Raw genomic sequence first — 20,067 nt, 5'->3', positions numbered from 1 at the left:
TCATCATATGAAGCTTTATCTGTTCAGTCATTCTTTGTCCTCTAACTACAAAAAAAAAAAAAAAAATGACTAGGTGACCTTGGTCCCCATCTAGACTCTGAAGCACCCATGGACAAGCTCTTACCTTGTTATATCTACACAGGAAATGTTTCTCAGTTCTGCAGCTGCTTGTCTTATCTTCCTGTGTCCACCTCTGGGTCAGAAGTTTGCCCCGGAACTCATTTTCTGAGGGTGTAAAAGAGTAGAGGTTCAGAAAAGGGAACTCTAACAAATGTCAGCCAGGAAAACCCAAGAAGAGAAAGAGAAAAATCCAGGATACTTTTTTAACATAGCATTTATACAGTCTCTGGAATCTATCAGAAAGACAAACAAATTCATGGCTCATGGTTGTTCCAGGGAAAAAAAGAAACCCTTATACTTTGGACATAGAGGTTCTACACCATGGTCTCACCTCTCTCTGCTGGCTACTTTGCACATGTGTCGCAAAGTATAGACATCCATATACATGGCTATTCCAAGCAAGAGCACTAGCATGAATCATATGAGACCTACCTAAAAAAAAGCTGGTAGCCAGGCGGTGATGGTGCACACCTTTAATCCCAGCACTTGGGAGACAGAGGCAGGCGGATCTCTGTGAGTTCAAGGCCAGCCTGGTCTCCAAAGCGAGTTCCAGGAAAGGCGCAAAGCTACAAAGAGAAACTCTGTCTTGAAAAACCAAAAAAAAAAAAAAAAAAAGCTGGCATTAAGGAATTTTGAAAATTAGCTGACCAATGAATGAGTGATTGCTCAATCATAACTGCATCTATTATTATCCCAAAAGAATGTGCAACTCAGATCCATTTGCTTAGTAAAAACACATTATGTCATTCAACTTCTCAAGAGCATGCTAACTTGCTGACTGAGGAAAGTGAATCTCATCCACTGGGCCTGATCAGCTCTGATAACATTGCCTCTCACAAGAAGCCCTGGGCCCCATCAACCCTCATTGCTTGTTTTTGGTGTCTTTTCTCCTCCTGGTTTCTACTTCTCTCCAAGGCAATGACTACAGTTAATATTTAATTCTTATAATTCACATGAATTCACACATCTAAGCAGAAGCTGAATACATCAGCTGGACATGACAAAGAAATGTATTGTGTACCTATTCTCCGAATGTCATTCCCTGTCTCCATGACAACCTGCTTTCTATGCTGTAGAGTTTCAAAGGAAGGTCATTAGTAACCAACAATAAAAACAGGAAATGAATATTTCTACATTCTTCTTTCTTCTCCTTGGAAGTATGTTTAAATTTAGCTAAATGCAGATCAAGTACATGTTATTATAAACATTATCTTCCCCACCATTACCCCATATTTTCAGTGGAGTGCACACTCAAAGCTGTTTTCATCCAGAATTATAGCTCTTGTCACCAATAACCCTGTATTTTAACCAGAGCACCCTCTTCTTTCTTGTAATATCTCCATCCCCTTAAAGAGTTCAGATCTCCTTCATGAGCCAAGACAGAAAAGGAATTAGATGTAGCTGCCAAAGGTATAGGTCTTCAAAGGAACAGTGAGCCTATAGGACTTGGTACATCCTGCATATACCTACTGTATGCCTTCCTCTCCTTGAACTGTGAGTCCCATGGCAATGCTGAGGACCTCCAATGCTCTATATGATGAGAGATAAGCAGTGTGCTGCATTTCTCCAACCTCACCATTCCTAAGAATTTGGAAATCAGCCCTTTGAAATTCTCCACCATCTTTAGCCCAAGAACTACTACTGTTTTAAGTCAACCTGAGACAACACATCTGCACAGCAAAATACCAAGATCTTAAAATCATCCATACCCTAAAGGGCGGTTCTTATCTATCAGTGACAACAAAGCCAATAAGCTTCTCAGAATAAGAGTAGAACATAGGCCTTTCCTCACACCCCCTAGAAACAGAGCACACAGTTCAGCAAAATGCTGACACCCAAGTCAGAACTTCATATAAAAGAACCTGGGCCAGGCAGTGGTGGCGCACACCTTTAATCCCAGCACTCAGGAAGGCAGAGCCAGGCAGATGTCTGTGAGTTCGAGGCCAGCCTGGGCTACCAACTGAGTTCCAGGAAAGGCGCAAAGCTACACAGAGAAACCCTGTCTCAAAAAATAAAAAATAAAAATAGAAAAAGAACCTGAAACCAGCATGACACAATTTTGGCTTCCTTTTTCCAGAATGTTTCTTGCAACAATAAGTCAGCAGTGTGAGGTTATGCTGTGGTCCTTTTATCCACACTGGAACCTACATATGGCCAGGTCCTGCCCTATGGACTCTGCATGCTATGCCCTTAGTCTACTGTCTAGACTCTATAAAATCCATATCCCACACTAAGTTGAACAGCATGCAGGACCAATCAGTCCAAGGAGAACCCTGCCCAAGAGTGTGGAGACCAGCAGTTATACTTTCCACAGATTCACAGTGGTACCATCAAGCCCATAGCTCATGCTAACCTGACCCTAGGGTCACCTTGCCCTCTAATACTTAACACCTTTGTACATAAAGTGGAAGTAGTTACTTGGAGATTGAGAAACATTTGGAGGAGCCCTTAGTGATGCTTGAGGAAGCGTTGGTATTGACACCATCATAACATTTACCATCAGAAGTTGACTAAAGAAGAGGGTTTGATCAAACAAGACCATTTTGGGGATTTTCGGGTCCCTGGTGAGCTCATCTGAATCCTGTCTCTGTATGTAAACAGCCTCCATATCAGAGAACACACTGCTTAGAAAACAGCACCCTGTGGCTGAGGTAGGGTGTTGATTGTAATCTCTTTTGGAGACCTTGAGCCCTCCATGCTGACCATGACCTCTGTGTTTGTCCCACAGTGGTCCCAGATCCACAGTTACAGAACTCTGTGGAACAAACAAACTCAGCAAAGCAATCATGGCCTGCTTAGCCTGAGTCACAAGGAAGACAGTTATCCTTCACAAGACCAGACTCCCATACAAGCTAGGAGAAGGTCAGAACACAAACACAGCCCAGTTATCCTCTGCATGATGGGGCCTACAACCTTCTGTTCAGCTGTCTTGTAGATCCAGGCTTGGGAGCATCATTCCTGGGAAGAGCACAAAAACTGACCTGCTGGTTCCTGTCTCAGATTTTGGACCCTGGTACCCCACTGTACAGCCTCATGGAAGATAGGACTTCTTTGATTTTTCTTGAATCACCTTGACACAAGACAAGTCACCTGTGGAGCCTGTTCCTCCGAGGACCACAACAGATTTACTGGGGGAACCTAATAAGGGAACCCTCTCTTTAAGGAAACCCCTTTGGCCCTTCCATCTCCTATTGGAGGGCTTGGTTCCCAGCTGAGTACATCAGTCCATCTGACTATTGACTGGGGATCCTAGTAGTATCATTGCCACTCATTCTTTTAAAGCATTGAACCTTTTTTCCCACTCTTCAGCAGGCTGAGGCAGAACATGTAAAGCACAGTTGGTCTGGACCTCACTCCTTTCCCTGTCACACCCTTCCCAAACAGAGACTGTGTGCCTCCAAAGACATGTGATGCTCCTGCCTGGCCAGCCTCTCCTGGTCTCCCAGGTGGACTTCAGAAGCCCTGTTCTATCCCCCTCTCTGTGTCCACAAAATCTGCTGCTGCCCATGTGACCAAAGCTTTCTGGATCTCACTGGGATTGCTTATGGTCTCTCCAGATGTATTTTATGTATGTTTGTTTTTGTTAGTTTGCAAAAATTGACAAAAATGAATATAAAATTCACATGGCAATTCAGGGAATATAGAATAGCCAAAATAAATTTTTAAAGAAAAAAATTGGAGACCTCACACTTCTCTGTTTCAAAACTTACCATAAGACTAGATTTAACAAGATAATAGAGTATCCACACAGAATGGACATGCAGATAAATGAGATAGACTCAAAGGTACAAAAGTAAACTTTGTATTTTTATCAACATATATTCAACAATGGCACTTGAATAGTTTAGTGGGAAGAATAATCTATTTTAACAAATGCACTGAGACAACTGTCATCCAATAGAATGAAGCTAGATGTCATACAGTGCAAAAAAATGCAACTCACAATATATCATAGTCTATCTATAAGACTAAAATTTTTAGAAACCCTAAGAGAAAACCCTCTTGACTTTGGATTAGACAATGGTTTATTTATTGTATACAATACTAATGTAATAGACCAAAATCGTGCATGGTGGCACATGCTTATATCCTAACACTGTGAAGGCTGAGGCAAGAAAATCACAAGTTCAAGACCATCTTGGACTACATAGGAAAACCAAGCCTCAAAAAAAAAAAAATTATATAGGTCTGAAGAGATGACTCAGTGGTTAAGATTACTTGCTATTCTTGCAAAGTATCTGGGTTCCATTCCCAGCATCCACATGGCAGCTAACAACCATCTGTAACTTCAGTTCCAGAGGATCTGATGTCTTCTTCTGGCCTCTTTAAGCACTGCATGCACCAGCTGCACAGACACATGCAAACAAAACATCCATACATATAAAATAAAAATAAATACAATATGACTTTTTTCTGGCTAGTTTTTTGTCAACTTGACATAAACTAGTATTATCTGAGAGCAGGGAACCACAATCGAGAAGATGCCTCCATAAGATTCACCTGTAGGTAAGCCTGTGGAGCAGTTACTTAATTAGTGATTGATATGGAAGGGCCCAGCCCATTGTGGATGGAGCCACTTCTGGGCAGATGGTACTGGGGTATATAAAAAAGCAGACTGTGCAAACCATGGGAAGCAAGCCAGTAAGCAGCACTCTTCCATAGCCTCTGTTTCAGTTCTTGCCTCCTGGTTCCTGTTTTGGGTTTCTGCCCTGATTTCTCTCAGTGATGTGATATAACCTGAAGAGTTGTAAGATGAAACAAACCATTTTCTTTCCAAGCTGCTTTTGGTCATAGTGTTTTATCACAACAACAACAACAAAAACTCTAACTAAAACAAGTTTTATCAATGTTTAAAACATTTGTTTTCAAATAATAGTGTCAAAAAATTCTAGACTGCAAGAAGGTGCTTGCAAATCACATATTTGATAAAGGATTTGTGCTGAAAATAAAAAAAAAAACTCCTACAACTCTTTGATAAGACAAATGAACTACTTAAATATTCAAAGAATTTGAAAAGACATTTCTCCAAAGACAATATATAAATGTATAATAAACATATAAAAAGACCTCAGCATTGCATCATGAATTAAATGAATCAACTGTGAGGATATCACTTCATTTTCACTAAGATGATTAGAACAAATATAAAACCAGACAAGTATAAGATAAGTTATGATCTGCAGAAACTGGAATCTCCATTGCTGCTGATGGACATGTAACATAAGCAGTCACTTTGAAAACATTCTGGCAATTCTCAAGGTATTTTTTAAAGGTTTATTTTTTATTTTATGTGTATGAGTGTTTTAATGCATGTATATATGTGCACCATGTACATGCCTGGTGCCCACAGAGTTCAGAAGAGGGCATCAGATTCCCTGGAACTTGAGTTAGGAATGATTGTGAGCTACCATATAAGTTCTAGAGACCTAACCCAGGTCCTTTGCAAGAGTAACAATTGCTCTAAATTACTGAGCCATCTCTCCAACTCCGATTATCAAGATGTAAAATATATTACCATCTAACCCAACAATTCTATTCTTAGATAGCTGTGGTAGTTTGAATAAGAATAGCCACCATAGGCTCATATATTTGAATGCTTAGTCACCAGAGAGTGGTACTATTTGAAAGGATTGAAAGACTAAGAGATATGGCATTGTTGAAGGCAATGTGTCACAGGGGTGGGCTTTGAGGTTTCAAAAGCCCCATGCCAGGCCTAGGCCCTCCTTCTTTGCCTACAGATCAGGATGTAGCTCTCAGCTACTCCTTTAGCACCTGACTTCATGTCACCATACTCCTTGCCATGATGATAATGGGCTTAACCTCTAAAACTGCAAGTAAACTCCAAATTAAATGTTTTCTTTCATAAGAGTTGCCTTGGTCATGGTGTCTCTTCACAGCAATAGCACAGTGACAAAGACAATATCTACTCGAGAGAAATGAATAATGAAGAATATAATCACATGGCATTTGTCAATAAAAAAGAATGATGTGCCTATATACTCTACATGTGGGCAAATCTTAAAAAATGATCACTAAAAGAAGTCACAAAAAAAAATATGTCCAGAATAGGCAAGTCCATAGTGTCAGAAAATAGACCCACAGTGGCCTGGGACTAAAAGGAGAGGTGCAAGCAGGAATAACTGCTTATGGTAAAAGGTTTCTCTTTGGGATAATAAAAGTGTTCTAAAATTAGATTGTGGTGATGGATGCACGACTCTATAAATCTTCTAATATCACTGACTTAAATAGGTCTAATAAGTGAACTGGAGTTACACAAATTACATTTCACAAACATGGGCTTTCTACCTGGTCAGGGGAGGAAGTCACCATTTACAGAGTCTTATGTGCCCCCAGACCCCTGAGAGTAAAAGATATGGAAGGAGCTCATTCCAGCACCTTATAGAGTGAACTTAAAAGATAGGGTAGAGATTCAAATTTCAGTATGAGGCTGCCTAGGGAGAAAATTCTAGATTTACTTCAATAGAATTATTGAGTGGATGTTTACAACAAAAAATAATATTCTGGGTGCTGGAGAGACAGTTTAGTGGTTAAAATCACTTGCTGATCTTACAAAGGACCTAGGTTCAGTTCTCAGTACCCACATGGAAGTTCATAGTCATCCCTAACTCCTGTTCCAGGTGGGTCTAAAATCCTCTCCTGTCCTCTGCAGGCACCAGACATGTACATGGGGGCACATACATACAAGCTTACACATAAAAAATAAATAAATAAATCTTTTTTAAAGGTAACATTGTGACAATAGGAACTGCCCAGAAAAGATAAACTTCCTACCACAGGTGTATGAGTCCCAGGTCTTGAAGACATGCCAACAGCTTGTGGGCTACTTCTGGGGGCTGCTGTACAATGCAAAAGTTCCAGCATGCCACCTTTGGTTTTCTAGCCTAGGCCTGAGAACTTATGTCTAGATTCATCTTAATCCATAATGACCCAGGGAGTGCTGGACTAGGGATTCAGAGAAAAGATGATTATATAGAAGTGCTGTGGAATGGGCCACAGAGAACAGGTGAAGCCTGCCTATCTTGTTCCTTGTAGCTCCATACAGTCAACATAAGCCAAGGGAGACAGCTGCTTCTGCAAGCCGGGAAGTCCCATGACCCAGATAGTTACAGATGAGATGCTTTTCTGTTTCTGCCAAAGCAGTGTCAGGGTACATCAGTAGTTAATCTGTATCTGAGCAGAAGGTTGGACAATCATGCCTGATGATCAACCAGGCATACAGCAGTATCCCTGCACCTGCCTATGCATCCCTGCCTGAAGAGGTAGCCTCCCAAGCCATTCTTAAGTTGTTCTGCAGAGCAAGGCTGGGCAGCTGAACCCTAGAGTTAGGTATAAGCTTTTATCTTGCTGTTCTAAAAGTGAAAAACTTCCTACCTTTTATCTCAGTCCTTCATCTTCCTCTTTTTGCTACTGTCCAAGGGTTAAGGCACAGCCGAGAAAAGCAAGAAGGAAAAAATCAAGTAAAATAATAAATAATATAAAGGCCACAGAGCTGTCCACAGCCCACTTTAGACTTTAGGAACAACTCCCTGAGGCCCTAAGAAGACAAGACCCTAGAGATAATGACCTAACCCTACCATTTTACTGTGGGCTACTAAGCTGAACCCAGCACTGGGCCACAGGCTAACATCTATTCTCTAGCACCATGCTCTAAGAAAGGAAAACAATGGGGAGGTAAGGAGCATGCACTGGCCAATCAGAAATGATCTGAGCATCAAAGGAAGGCTGATGAGATTATACATATGTCCTTAAAAATTAATGAACTGAGAGGTCTGGAGAGGTGGCTGAAGGGGTGGATTCAGGGTTAAGAACACTGGCTGCTCTTCCAGAGAGCCTGAGTTCAATTCCCAGAACTCACATGTTTGTTCACAACCATCTATAACTGTAGTCCCAGAGCAGCTGATGCCCTCTTCTAGTGTCCAGATGTACATGCAGATAAAACACTCATATTCATAAAACATACAAATTAATAAATCTTTAAAAACAAAACAGCAAAAATTAACAAACTAAGGGAAGAAGATGCCTCCACAGTGTCTAAATGTTTCCTTCTAAAAACTAATTAATTGTAGAAGGAAAAGAGTGACATTGGGGACACACTGGAATGTCCCATCTGAATTGAGTATAAAGTTGGCATGTCAGAACAAGGAACATGAGAGTCAGGCAAAGAGAAAAGAATTTCACGTTGGTGTTCCTATGTAACCTAAGTTTAATCACAGGCAATGTCAAACAAACTCAAATTGAAAGGCATTCTTCCAGTGTCCTTCAGAAGGCTCATCATGATGAAAGACTTATGGTGGAAGCCATTCCTATTTCAGACTGACCAAGGTAAGACAATAGGATCCGGCACATCCCTCAAGGGTCTGAAAACTAAGCCAGCAAAGACAAGGGGGTCTTCCCTGAAAGATACACCTGCCAGCATCCCTAGCAGCATACTCTCAAGGGGGTCAGAAGAAATGGTTTTGTTCTATACTAGAAACATTTCTGTGGGTTTAAAATTGTTTCAAAAAACCCAAAAATTTAAATAACATGGATAAGAAAAATAATTTAAGTTACGAGTGATCAGTAGAGTCCTCTGTGAAGAAGTAAGATTGAAGCAGGACAAGAGGGGAGTCTTTAGGCACAACCCAACCCCTTAAGCACCTGCCCTCTATGGAGGCCTTTCTTTGCCCCTCCCCCTGCATTGGCCTCTAACTCACAAATCTGCACAGGCCCAACTCCTCTGGTCTTTTTTTGAATTGCTGCTTGGAACTCTGCTTCTGGCCTAGTGTAAACCAGAAACCACCCCCAGACCAGAAAGTATGGTAGCCTGAAAGTGTAAGAGAAGGATGGGATCCTAGAGACTAAGGATTTCCTGGAGGTTGCATGGCTGCTTCCACACATACAAACTCTTTTGGACCCTTGTCGCCCTGCCATCCCTCCTGGAGTCCCTGAAGCTCCAAAACTGCAACCTTTTCCTTTCCAACCCTGGAAGAATACAATTACAATAGATGTTTCTGGCTCTAACCTTGGTAGGTAGGAACAGACAGATCCAGGGACAAAATAGCTTCTAGCAGGAAACAAACAGGGCTGAGAGGGAAACCAGGGCAAGCTTTGCTTTTTCTTTCCTGACTTTTGTTTTTTAATAAAACTAAAATCCAAGGAGAAGAATGAAGACTTGCTGAGTGGAGCAGACAGACCTGCTTTTGCTGAGTTCAGGTGAAAATGAGAGAAGAGAGAGGTGGGAGCAGGGGAGTCGGGAATTCTATAGCTTTGCACATTTCTCTCATTATTTTGCTTCTAAATCAGCCTCTCTGATACTTTCTCTATTCAATAAAAGCCAAATGAAAGCCATGTCCTCTAATCTCTCCAACAGCAGCTCACTGCTGAGAAAATAATACAGATATAACTTCCAACATCACACACTTTCTTTTTCATTTATATGCAAATAGTGACCTTTCACCCAGGCTGTCTCAAAGAAGTGTTTCCTTAAAAATGCAAATAGCATGTTGCAGACAGTTACTATAGCTGAGTCTTTCTTATATTATTATTATTATTTCTTTTAACCTTACCAATGCTGCAAAAACAACAGCTAAACTGCTCTGCAGTAATAATGACTTTTCAAAACAAATCACAGTACTGGCTCTTCAGGCGGCATGTCATTGGAGGCTGCCAGCAGAAAAGAAGGATGTCCAACCTAGGCAGCAGTGTTCCAAATAGACAGTGACACACTGCTTTTACCCATCAGTTGCTGTGATGGTGGTACTGCCACGTGGCCAGGTCTCAGCCCCAACAAAGTGCCTAGACACCAGTAGGACTATTCTGATGCACTCAGTCTCAAGAGGAGCTCCACACTCAGCTCTGACCTGCACTGGGCTGCAGAGAACTCAAGATGCTCTTGGAGCCTCAACCATCACCATGCAAAAGCTACCCAGAACAGTAAAGGTGGAGATTCTAGAAAGAAGTGGCTCCCAAAGGCCACTTAGGGCAGCAGGGAATGTGCTAAAGAAGAAGCTAGGAGGAAGAAGAAACAAGCACAATCAGCTTATTCAGAGGCACTTTAGAACTCATTCCTGATTGACAACTTGATCAGGCGAGGCCATGGGTTGTGGACAACACCAGGGGAAATGCCTGCAGTTTCCCCTGAAGAGTTGGATAGGTTAGAAAAGCAGGTGGTAGATGGTCAGGCTGATAGCTGGTCTCACTGAGTCATGACCAGAAACACCTTTTCAAACCAAGTAAAAATAGACTTGCTATGTGAACTCTGAAGCCTAGTATAGGCCCTGGTCTTTTCTGCAGGACAGAGAAGCAGGTTGAGTTCAGAACTACACGTGCTAGTGATATTTCAGAGTATGTCCTGGCTCTAAGACCAAATAGGCAGCTGTATCTAAACTGGAATTCTTACCCAGGAATACCAGAGCAGTCTAGCTCAGAAAGGAGCAGGCTCTATCTCTTCTCTCCCTTGCCTTGAAGACCTAGGAGGTGAGACTTTTAAAAAATAGCCTCATTTTCCTTCTTCCATCCCAGTTTCTCTAATTCTAAGACCTCTTCTCAAATTCAAATTTGGCTAAAGAAGTGCAAGCCCAGGCAGCTACATCCTGCCCACAGCCTTACCATCATGCCCTAAGGTGATATCTCTACTGCAAATTTTTAGGCTTAACACTATGGAAAGTGGGTACTAATTTTCTAAACAGGACACAAGTGCTCAGTGCAGATGCCAACAGAAAGTTTTGGAGAAAACACAAATATGTCAAAACTTCCGTTAGCCTTGTCTCTTGAGCAACTGACTAGCAAAGAGAATGATGGCCAGTATGAGGGGTTAACATTTGAGTCTACCAGGTCCCTGAATCATAGCCCTGCACTAACTCACAGCTCCTAAAACCTTCAAGGGTTCTATAGGAAAAGCTGAGTTCTAACTCTTGATCAATACCAATTTGTGTTCATACCCATTCTACACAGTACTAAATACCACCACACTGGGGCCAGGCACACAAGCAACCTGACAACAACTCAAACCACATAGTACCCACATTCCTCTTCCTCATACCTGGGTCATATGCCATCATTTCCACCTTGCCCATCCATCTTGCTCAGTGTGATCCTAGGTGGCCTCTGCATATTCACACTAACCTCCAAAAATCTTTCTACTTTCACTTTCATGGCACAGGCAATTGTTCCCAGGCCACAGTCCCACATGGACTCAATTCTCCCTGGATGCATCTATAAAAACCCAAACCCAGCTCATCATTGCCTGTACACAAAACCATATTCTTGAAGATAAGGCAAGCTACTGCACAGAGGCTTTCAGAAGATCAGAGGTGTCATAAGACCCCAACACTATATCTGACAAACTCTCCTCTTTCTAAAAGTGGGTCTAATACAGACCAAGCAGATGCTCTGGCTGAGCAGATTAAAATGTCTTCTGAGCCAGGCATGGTGGTGTATGCCTTCAGTCCCAGCACTCAGGAGGCAGAGATAAACAGATCTCTGTGACTTCAAGGTGTCTACATAATGATTTCCAGGACAGATAGGACTACATAGACCGTGTCTCACAAAACCAAAAAATAAGGAGCTGGAGGGATGGCTCAGGAGTTAAGAGCACTGGCTGCTCTTCCAGAGGAGTGGGATTCTATTTCCTGTACCCATATGGCAGCTCACAACTGTTTGTAGCTCCAGGACTAGAGGATCTGATGCCCTCTTCTGAACTCTACAAACTAGACATGCATGTGGAACATAGACATACAAGTAGGCAAAATATCCATACACATAAAACATTTAAAAAAGTAAAATAAAATAAGATGTCTTCTGTACTCATTCATTACTTCTTATTAAAATAACATTGTTGTACTCATTACTTCTTATTAAAACAACATTGAATTTTTTAAATGAAAAAAAAAATGAAGCAATAGATGAAGTTGGTCTTAGAAGAAAATCACACTCACTCCTAAAGGCATTAACTAAGAGAAGAGGTGAGTGAAAACTGCATTGTGTGGGTTCTAAGAACAGTAGCTTGACAGAAGCCTGAAATCAAACATTTTAATTCAAGTTTTATTTGGGTTTTTAAGTGATCTTTGGGGAAATTTAGCATTATATGGAGAACACAAAATATGCAAGAACCTAAAATGATTGTCACAGAACCTTCTACCTGGAACCCTAGAAACAGCTCTCAGCTGAGCAATAGACAGTCTATGGAATCTTCAGAAAGCAGAAAGTCTGGGGGATAGCAACAGCAGCTATTCTCTTCCTTTCAGAGAAAGTCAGCATTTTTCTTTCTAACAATGTCTCATATATCCTATACTCAAATTTACTATAAAGTCAAGGATGACCATGAATTTCTGATCTTCCTGTCTCTAGTTCCCAAGTACTGGGATTACAGGTGTATGCCACCATATCCAGTTTATGCAGTACTAAGGATCAAACCCAGAGCTTCATACATGCTAGGCAAGCATTCTGACAATTGAGCCATACCCTTAGCCCTTCAATCTCCTAGCTTCCCTCACCTTCTGAGCTGGGCACCAAACCTAGGATATTGTACTTGCTAGGCAAGTGCTCTTCCACTGAGCTAAATCTTCCCCTCAAAAACCTCCTTGTGCTGCCTCAAAAAATGTTTTTCCTATAAATTCAGACTACAAAATTCCAGTTAAAATTATGTCTGTAACCAGTGAACTTTTGATTACTTGTGAATAAGTTCAATGAAAAGCAGAAAGGCAGTCCTAAGACAAGAAGGCTTCCAGCAATAGAGGGAAGAAAGAAGTATCTGCTCAGGGCTCCACAGAGAAAAGCCAACAAACAATGGCTGTGCACTGGTTTTATAGGATTAGGATAACAGAGTGCAAGATACCTGAGTAATGTGTCAGTGCCCAGAGTACCCATGAGCCAGGACCAACAGAAGAAGCCTCCTCTGCCACTCTCAACTCCCTGCCTCAGGTCACTCTGGGTCCAGTGTTGACCAAGATGTTCTGGCTGCTCTTGAACCTACCCCTACCTCCAGCCCAGGCAATAGGATTGCTCTATCCTAAATAACCTATTTTTCCGAAGTATAGGTGCCCTTCACATGAGTTTATGCAGGAAGGACTCATTCCCTAACAATCTGCTTGTTTCCAGTGAGCAGCTATTGGAAGCCTAATAGCTTCCCGGCACTTTGTCAGTCTTTAGGCACCTGGCCTATTGTGTTCACTCAGGGCTGGGTCATATAAACCAGCATTCCAAGCAGTCCCGCTATTGCTGGGCTGGGCCATGCCAGATGTGGCCTGCTGAGTTCTGAGCCAATCTTTCTACATGGCTGGCATTGGCCTCCTCTTCCCCATACCACATGCTCATATACAATATCACCCTTACCATCATCTGCACATTTGATAACCAAGACTAAAGGAGGATCAGGGTTCCAAACAGAGGCAGTGAGAGGTCCAGGCAGCACCAAGTTAACACTGCAACCGGCATACAAGTCAGTGGTCCAGCAGTCAAGCCTGCACTTCCATGCCAGCACACCTTGTCAGTCCTTCCTGACATCTCTGAACACTCACAAGTGTTCAAGCAGAAGCTGCCACAATACCAACACAGAAAAACTTTGTAGTTCCAAAAGTTAGAAAGGTCTTCTCAGAGCAGGCTTTCATCATACAGCCCCTGAGAGTTTAAGACAATAGGATAAGATCTGGGGTTACCCTGAGGCCTACAGGCTATACTCTCAGTTGCTCTTCAAACAGAAACAGTCCCCTGTCCTGGAGGAACTCCTAGGACTAAATCTGGGCTCTGTACTCCAAAGAGCATGGCAAGCATGTTGATCCAGGATGAAAAGGTTAACATATTCTTGAACTCTTGAAGGATATTATTGCTCAGGCTTCTGGATCAACAAATTCCTTGAAGTCTAGCACCACCAAAGTGCCTGGGAATAAGGTATCCTTCCTTCCTACAAATGATCCCATGAAGCTGCTTCTTTCTTTTTTTAAAGTAAACTGACTCAACCTACCCTCTTCTGCACAAGGAACACAATTTGGGGAGGGGTAGGGTCATGTCTCAATTGACAGCAGCATCCCACTGAGTGCAGAAGACTGTAATCATTGCTTTCCATTCTTTTGTTTATTGTTAGTTAACACAGCCATGTGAACTAAGGTGATAATCACAGCCAAAGGCCAATAGGAAGGAGTCCTAGTGGCAAGGAGCCTGAGGCTGAGGGGAGTCCCGACAGCTTGCCAGGTAAAGGCCCAACACCCTACACTGTTGGCACCTCAGAGGAACTAGCACATCCCCTTAGTACCAATTAGGGGCTCCCCTCTCAAGTTTGCCTCACACCTTCCTGTTTTTGTTCACTTGGCCACTAGCCTCAGAGATATCCTCAGGACTAGGATTTTTCTTTTTAAAACATTGGGATAAAATTCATCCTTTTCCTCTTTCAAAATGACAATTAAATCATCACAGTCATTATTGTTTTATTATTACTATTATCATTATCATTATTATTATTATTATTGCAGCTACACAGTTTGATGCCTCAAGACCAAACACATGTAATCTTCAAGTCACTTCTCAGAAGCTTTATTTCAGAAATCAAGCAACCAACTTTACCAGACAATGATGTCCATTGATTCAAAGGTGATGTTGAGACAAGCCTCTGTGACTCAAAGGAGCAGGCAATGAATAGCAACAGCACTGACATACAAACTTCCCCATACTTGTTTATTTTCCTGATTCAAAAAGAATATAAATCTCATGAATAGAGCCAAGTCTATGCTTCCAGAACACACTTATTTATAATGCCATCACTGTATTCAAAGCTCAAACTGACTTCCTGTTTTTAAATATGAAAATCCAGTTACACTGTCACCACAAACAACCATACACTCCAAACAAACAAAAACATGCAAGGAGGAACTGATAAGAACAGTAACACCAAATGCTACCCACAGATCCCACAGACACATGCATCCTGAGTATTGCTCCTGAAGTTTGAAATGATGTGACAGGAAGACAAAATGCTCCCAGGATCATCTCTGCTAAGTACCTGGGCTGTGTGTCCCACCAGAAACAGCCAAGCTCCAAGTCCCTGCTTCAGATATGATCTGCTTATGGGGTCAGCATCCTTCCTGGACACAGAGCTTCTGGGTCCTATGGCCCAGGCACATCTGTGTTCCTTTTCCAGAAATACAGATAAAGTTTCTTGTCTAGATCCACAACGTCCTCCGTCCCTAATGCCTTTTCTGTCTGATATATAGTATATCCATGAGAATCTCTGAAATGCAGGAAGGACAGAGAAAGAAGAGGGACACAGAGTCCAGGCAGATCCGGAGAAGAAAGCCCTGTCCTTCAGAACAATTTAAAAAGACATCCCCCAACCTGCTTTTTCTGCAAAGAGAGCCTCCTTAGAAATCCTCTCTGCTCTAGCCCTCCCCGTCTCTGTCCAAGGGGAAAAGCTAAGCCCTGAGTATCTGCCTTTGTCAGCGAAAGAACATAACATTGACTTACCTTTCCCCACAGCTATTGTCTGTCCTCTTTCAAAATGACATCACGGAAAGCAATCATGAAATTTACATGGGGGGGTGTGGGGGGAGGACGGGGGAGGGGAAGGCAGCTGCCTCCCTCACCGCAGTCACGTGTGGGGAAGCCTGTGTGTGGGTTTCAATTAAATATCTTCTCCCCTCAGTGTGCGAACTCCTAAGCCAGCTAAAGGCGATGTCTCATTTACTTAATGACCGCTCTCATTAGCAGCGGTGGCACGGGCTGGCGGAGGAGGCTCCTTTGTAAATACGCTACCCATGAACCCTTGGGGCTCCAATATATCTGTTTACTCTCTGAGGTGAAATAAATTTACAGTATAACATCAGAAAGATGGATCTGCCAAATTGAAGGTGAGAGGTGCCCCAAACCAGTAGACTTCCTGTACACTGGTCAGAGCCTCACCAATAGAAGGTACCCATATCTGCCTAAATAAATCTATAAGCAATATGCAGCAAGACTGGGTTTTCTCAAATGTAAAACACACAAAAGATCAAGAAGCATTATGCCAACCATGTTCACTCCCCTCTTCTTTCTCTGCCAATGGTTCAGTCCAATAATTCCTAATAGCAGCAACCGGAATGACAGATGCCCTGGGTTAGCATGGCTCTGGCGAAAGTGCTTTACAATATTTATTGGTGATTAAGAATACAACCTTCCATCATAAAAAACAGATTGCAGAATTTATTTCTCAAATGAACTAAGAGTGTAACTGCATACAGAAGTACCAGAAATTTAGGTGGATTTTTTTCATGAATGCTACCTAAGGCTAAAGATTAAAACAGTAAAGTATATTTACAAGGAACAGAACAGAAAATATATTTTTCTACTGTTATACTTTCCCTTTTTGTTTTAAAGTTTTAAATTCTAAAAATGTCCCAGAGAGTACTAAGAAATCCCTAAGCACTGTTATCCTGACCTTAAAAACATAAACTCACTCTCTGCAAGGAGCTATCAGAAAATCACCAAGAAGAGAAGCCTCTGGAACACACACCCTAGGAATGCAACCTGCCTGTCGACTTCCTACTCTGCCAGTTCTTGGTTTTTCTCACATTCAGGGCTGAACACAGAAACAACATCAAGAGACATCCAGGGTGCTCACTTGTTCCCCCAAAACTCTTCCTCGCACTGACAAATCAGAATCACAGTATTGGAAATTGCACTGGGAAACACAAGAATGAAAACTAAATTGAGACCCTGAGAAGACACCACCACTACAACTAGAAAACAGAACATGCACGGCTCAGAAGGTATTTCGGGTTTTAATAGGAAACAAATATTGTTTCTTGGCAATTTGTGCAGGAACACAATGTCCTGCTTGATTATCATAGATAGGCTTGGGCCCCAGAAATATGAGTAAGGTAGAGTAAGAATATTAGCTTTCTCAAGGAGAGCAGGTTGTAAGTACCTTCGGGAGTGTTAGCAGAAGCCTCTCTTTTGTGAACAATTATTTTTAACATGTAGTTCTCTATATAATACATAAACCAGAGAGCTCCATTCAAAAAATCAAGTAAGTATGTTATTTCCTTTACATACAAATTAAATACAAAATGCATACAGGGAATTTATTTAGATCAAGCAAGAAGGAAACAAATACAAATCTGCAGTGGTCAAACAAGATGAAATATTTATTAGCCCAGGGAGAACATTTGAGACTCCTACAGTGATTGCCCACCATTTTTCTATTCTTTCATGAACTCATATCCATTAGCATAAAAGAACACATTTGGCTGAGAGCACTCCTGAAAAGCCACCTCTATCTCCTCTGGACAAGCTGTCAGAGTTGGATATTTTACATCCCAAGCCTTTGGCATTCAGAAATTCTATTAAAGTCTTATCGGCAGAATGCAGACTCAGGGTGGCACTATGTGGCATTGTTCCAGGAGAAGGCGGGATAGAAGGGAGGGCCCATGTTGAATTAACCTTACTACCCAGTAATATCAAAGACTCCAGAGAAGCTATTTAATCCAGATATGTGATAGTTAAACTTAAGAAATAACACAAAACAGAGAAGACAAAAGGGAGAAGCCAATATGTGTAACAAAAAGTCCTTGTGGGGCATCATTATTTTCTGAGGGAATGGAAAGTGTTTTTGCACAAACCTCAGTTTGTTAACATCTTCTAGTCCTTTGAGCATCCATAGGCTTCAAGATTTTAGCTCATTGGACTAGAATATGCTCCAGATCCTGCCTGAGGCTGCACTTTGTATATGCAAGGAAATCTCAAATCAGTAGCCAGTCAGAGCCCAGGGTTGGCAGCCCAACCAGTAAGTTAGAATTGTTTTCCAGTTGTTTTGAGGAGTAAAGTTTCAAGATCTTTGTCTGACAGTGTTGGGAGAACAAGGTGTGTATGGGGGAGGGTCTCAGAAAAGAAACAGAGTAGATAATTTTGCCAAGTCTTGGGTTTGATTACCTCCCTTCAGCCCTGAAATAAACTGAGTGAAAGTGGAGGCGTGCCGCAGGCTGATCAGCACTCTGGACAGCGCTCCCCCCAACCTAGCCCCCACCCCCACGGAGCTGGCCTTTGTTCTCTACTCGCCAAAGCCTGGAGTATGCACTAGATCCCCAGTTGCCAGTACTCCTAGCAAGACTAAGCAATTCCAAAATAACACTCCCAACTCAAACAGCTCCTGCTTGTGACAACATCAGGTATAATCTAAAACCTTTTCTTATTACATAGGATTAAATTTTGTCAGAAATTTTAAGAATCATAAAACATTTTTTACAATAGCACACTGTACCTTTAAGTTTTATTTCATAAAAGTCTGCAGGCAGGTTGCACGAGCCTTTTTAAGTTTGGGAAGATCTACAGGTAAACAATTTCTGCTGGTTGGTAGGTCCACAGACTTCTCACATGAAGAGAAGGAGAGATTTGAAAAACTAAACTATGACTGCTGCAGGCTCACTCGGAAAGTGCTTTGTGTGCACTGGGAGAGCAGACTTAATTGTTGCTTAACTGGTAGGATCATTTCAAATAAGGTGTAATTACTTGTGCAAATCTGCACACAGACATTCCAAGTGTCAGTTCATTTGCTTCATAAAAACTCTTTCAAGTAATTTTGCTCTAAACTTTCTGCATCTGTAATTGGCACCACCTTCTCCAGTGACCAGCTGGGGGTGAGGTTTTCTTGTTTCCTTCTGAAAGCTTCCCGCAGATGGGCGCCTGCCTTAATGCTGCCGGCGACAATTAGGGCGTTGTGTGTGCAGCCGAGATGGTCAGCATTAATATTGTATAGAACAGCTGAGGGCTGGGGGGCGCTGCCCCAGGCAGGCCCTGGCAGATGGAGCAAACAAAACTGGGAGCCACTTTACCCACACTCCAGGCTGACTTTGTGTGCTTGTCTCACACTCGCAAACATTTGGCAACCAGTTTATGAGACTCTCACACACACATGCACACTCAAGCACTGAAACTATGAGTGTGATTAGGGTGTGCCTAGCAGAAGACACAAGAAGACTGGTATAGATGTCAACCACTCACACAAAGACATGAGAAGTCACACTCCACCACCACTTTCCCAGCCTCCTGAGTCAGGAGCTGCTAATCCCTCTCCCTCATTTGGCCAGTCCACAGACCTAAAAAGAAACTTAAGTACAAGGAGGCCCTCTACCAACCATCCACCCCACTTCCAATCGTGGGTAAGCTGTGTGGCTTTCACAGGGCTCTGTGCTGTCAGCACTTCTGCTGAAAGCTACCCAAGCTGTCCCCAGGGTCCCTGGCTGGCATTCAAGAGGAGTGCATGTCTATCACTTTCTCGGCTGCCCAGAAAAGAGCACTGAGGACTGGCAGAACTATGAACGCATGGAAAGGGGTGCAGGGGACTGGGGAGTGGTACGCACCCAGGAAGCTCCTGCAGAGCGTCATCCTGGCCAGATGGATGAACCTCTTCTCTGGAGCCTGGATACAAGTCACTTCATACTGGAAAAAGTTGCTGCACAAACTTCTGTGTCCCAGGACCCTGTGAGCACAGACTACAACCAGCCAATCAAGACAGAGAGCACATAATCACAAATTGATGCCGGCTGCCTGCCAATGAGGCGCCCTTCCACACACAATGGGCTTCAGGCCCAGACAATGGACCCCGCCTGCAGGCCCAGAGCAGGGGAGTAGGAGAGGCAAAGATAGCCCCTCCCTATACTAAAGACCAACAGTGAGGGAGGAGATATGGCTAGAATTGGGCTGTCAAACTAGCTCAAGCCTGCAGCCTGGTGGGAACAAGCCAGCAAATGGGAGGAAGAGCAGGCCTTTTCAGGGATGAGTCCTCTACATTACCCTATGAACAGAATAGCCACTGAGACTCTTTGGAATGATCAGCTTGGACACAACTGGTACTCTCTAGGCTCCCCAGTACTGAAGAAGCAATTATTTAGGTAGGCACCAGGATAATGATATCCCTAAGCTCTTCCCTCCCAGCTTATGGCTAAGACCAATCTGGTCACTTCCATTCAGGGGCACTGTCTAAAA

General features: G+C 42.5%; 1 protein-coding gene across 7 annotated transcripts in view; it reads right to left on the bottom strand.

Moving 5' to 3' along the window:
• Myt1 (myelin transcription factor 1) overlaps positions 1–19,714 on the bottom strand; it is a 63,967-nt gene extending 44,253 nt beyond the window's left edge. For 3 of the 7 annotated variants that reach the window (XM_036186437.1, XM_036186441.1, XM_036186440.1), the window contains exons 1-2: positions 19,443–19,714; positions 125–225 (exon numbers count right to left, since the gene is read on the bottom strand). In XM_036186437.1, the coding sequence (XP_036042330.1) occupies positions 125–225; positions 19,443–19,467 (126 nt within the window). In that variant the 5' untranslated portion in view covers positions 19,468–19,714. Of the gene's footprint in view, positions 1–124; positions 226–7,512; positions 7,523–15,112; positions 15,146–15,573; positions 15,889–19,442 lie in introns of those variants that run through there. The other 4 variants (XM_036186439.1, XM_036186438.1, XM_036186443.1 and 1 more) reach the window with 4 other exon arrangements.
• Between the last annotated feature and the right edge of the window lie 353 nt (positions 19,715–20,067).

This window comes from Onychomys torridus, chromosome 4 (assembly GCF_903995425.1).
Source record: "Onychomys torridus chromosome 4, mOncTor1.1, whole genome shotgun sequence".
Classification (NCBI taxonomy): Eukaryota; Metazoa; Chordata; class Mammalia; order Rodentia; family Cricetidae; genus Onychomys; species Onychomys torridus.
This window is presented reverse-complemented; position numbering and strand designations above follow the sequence as displayed.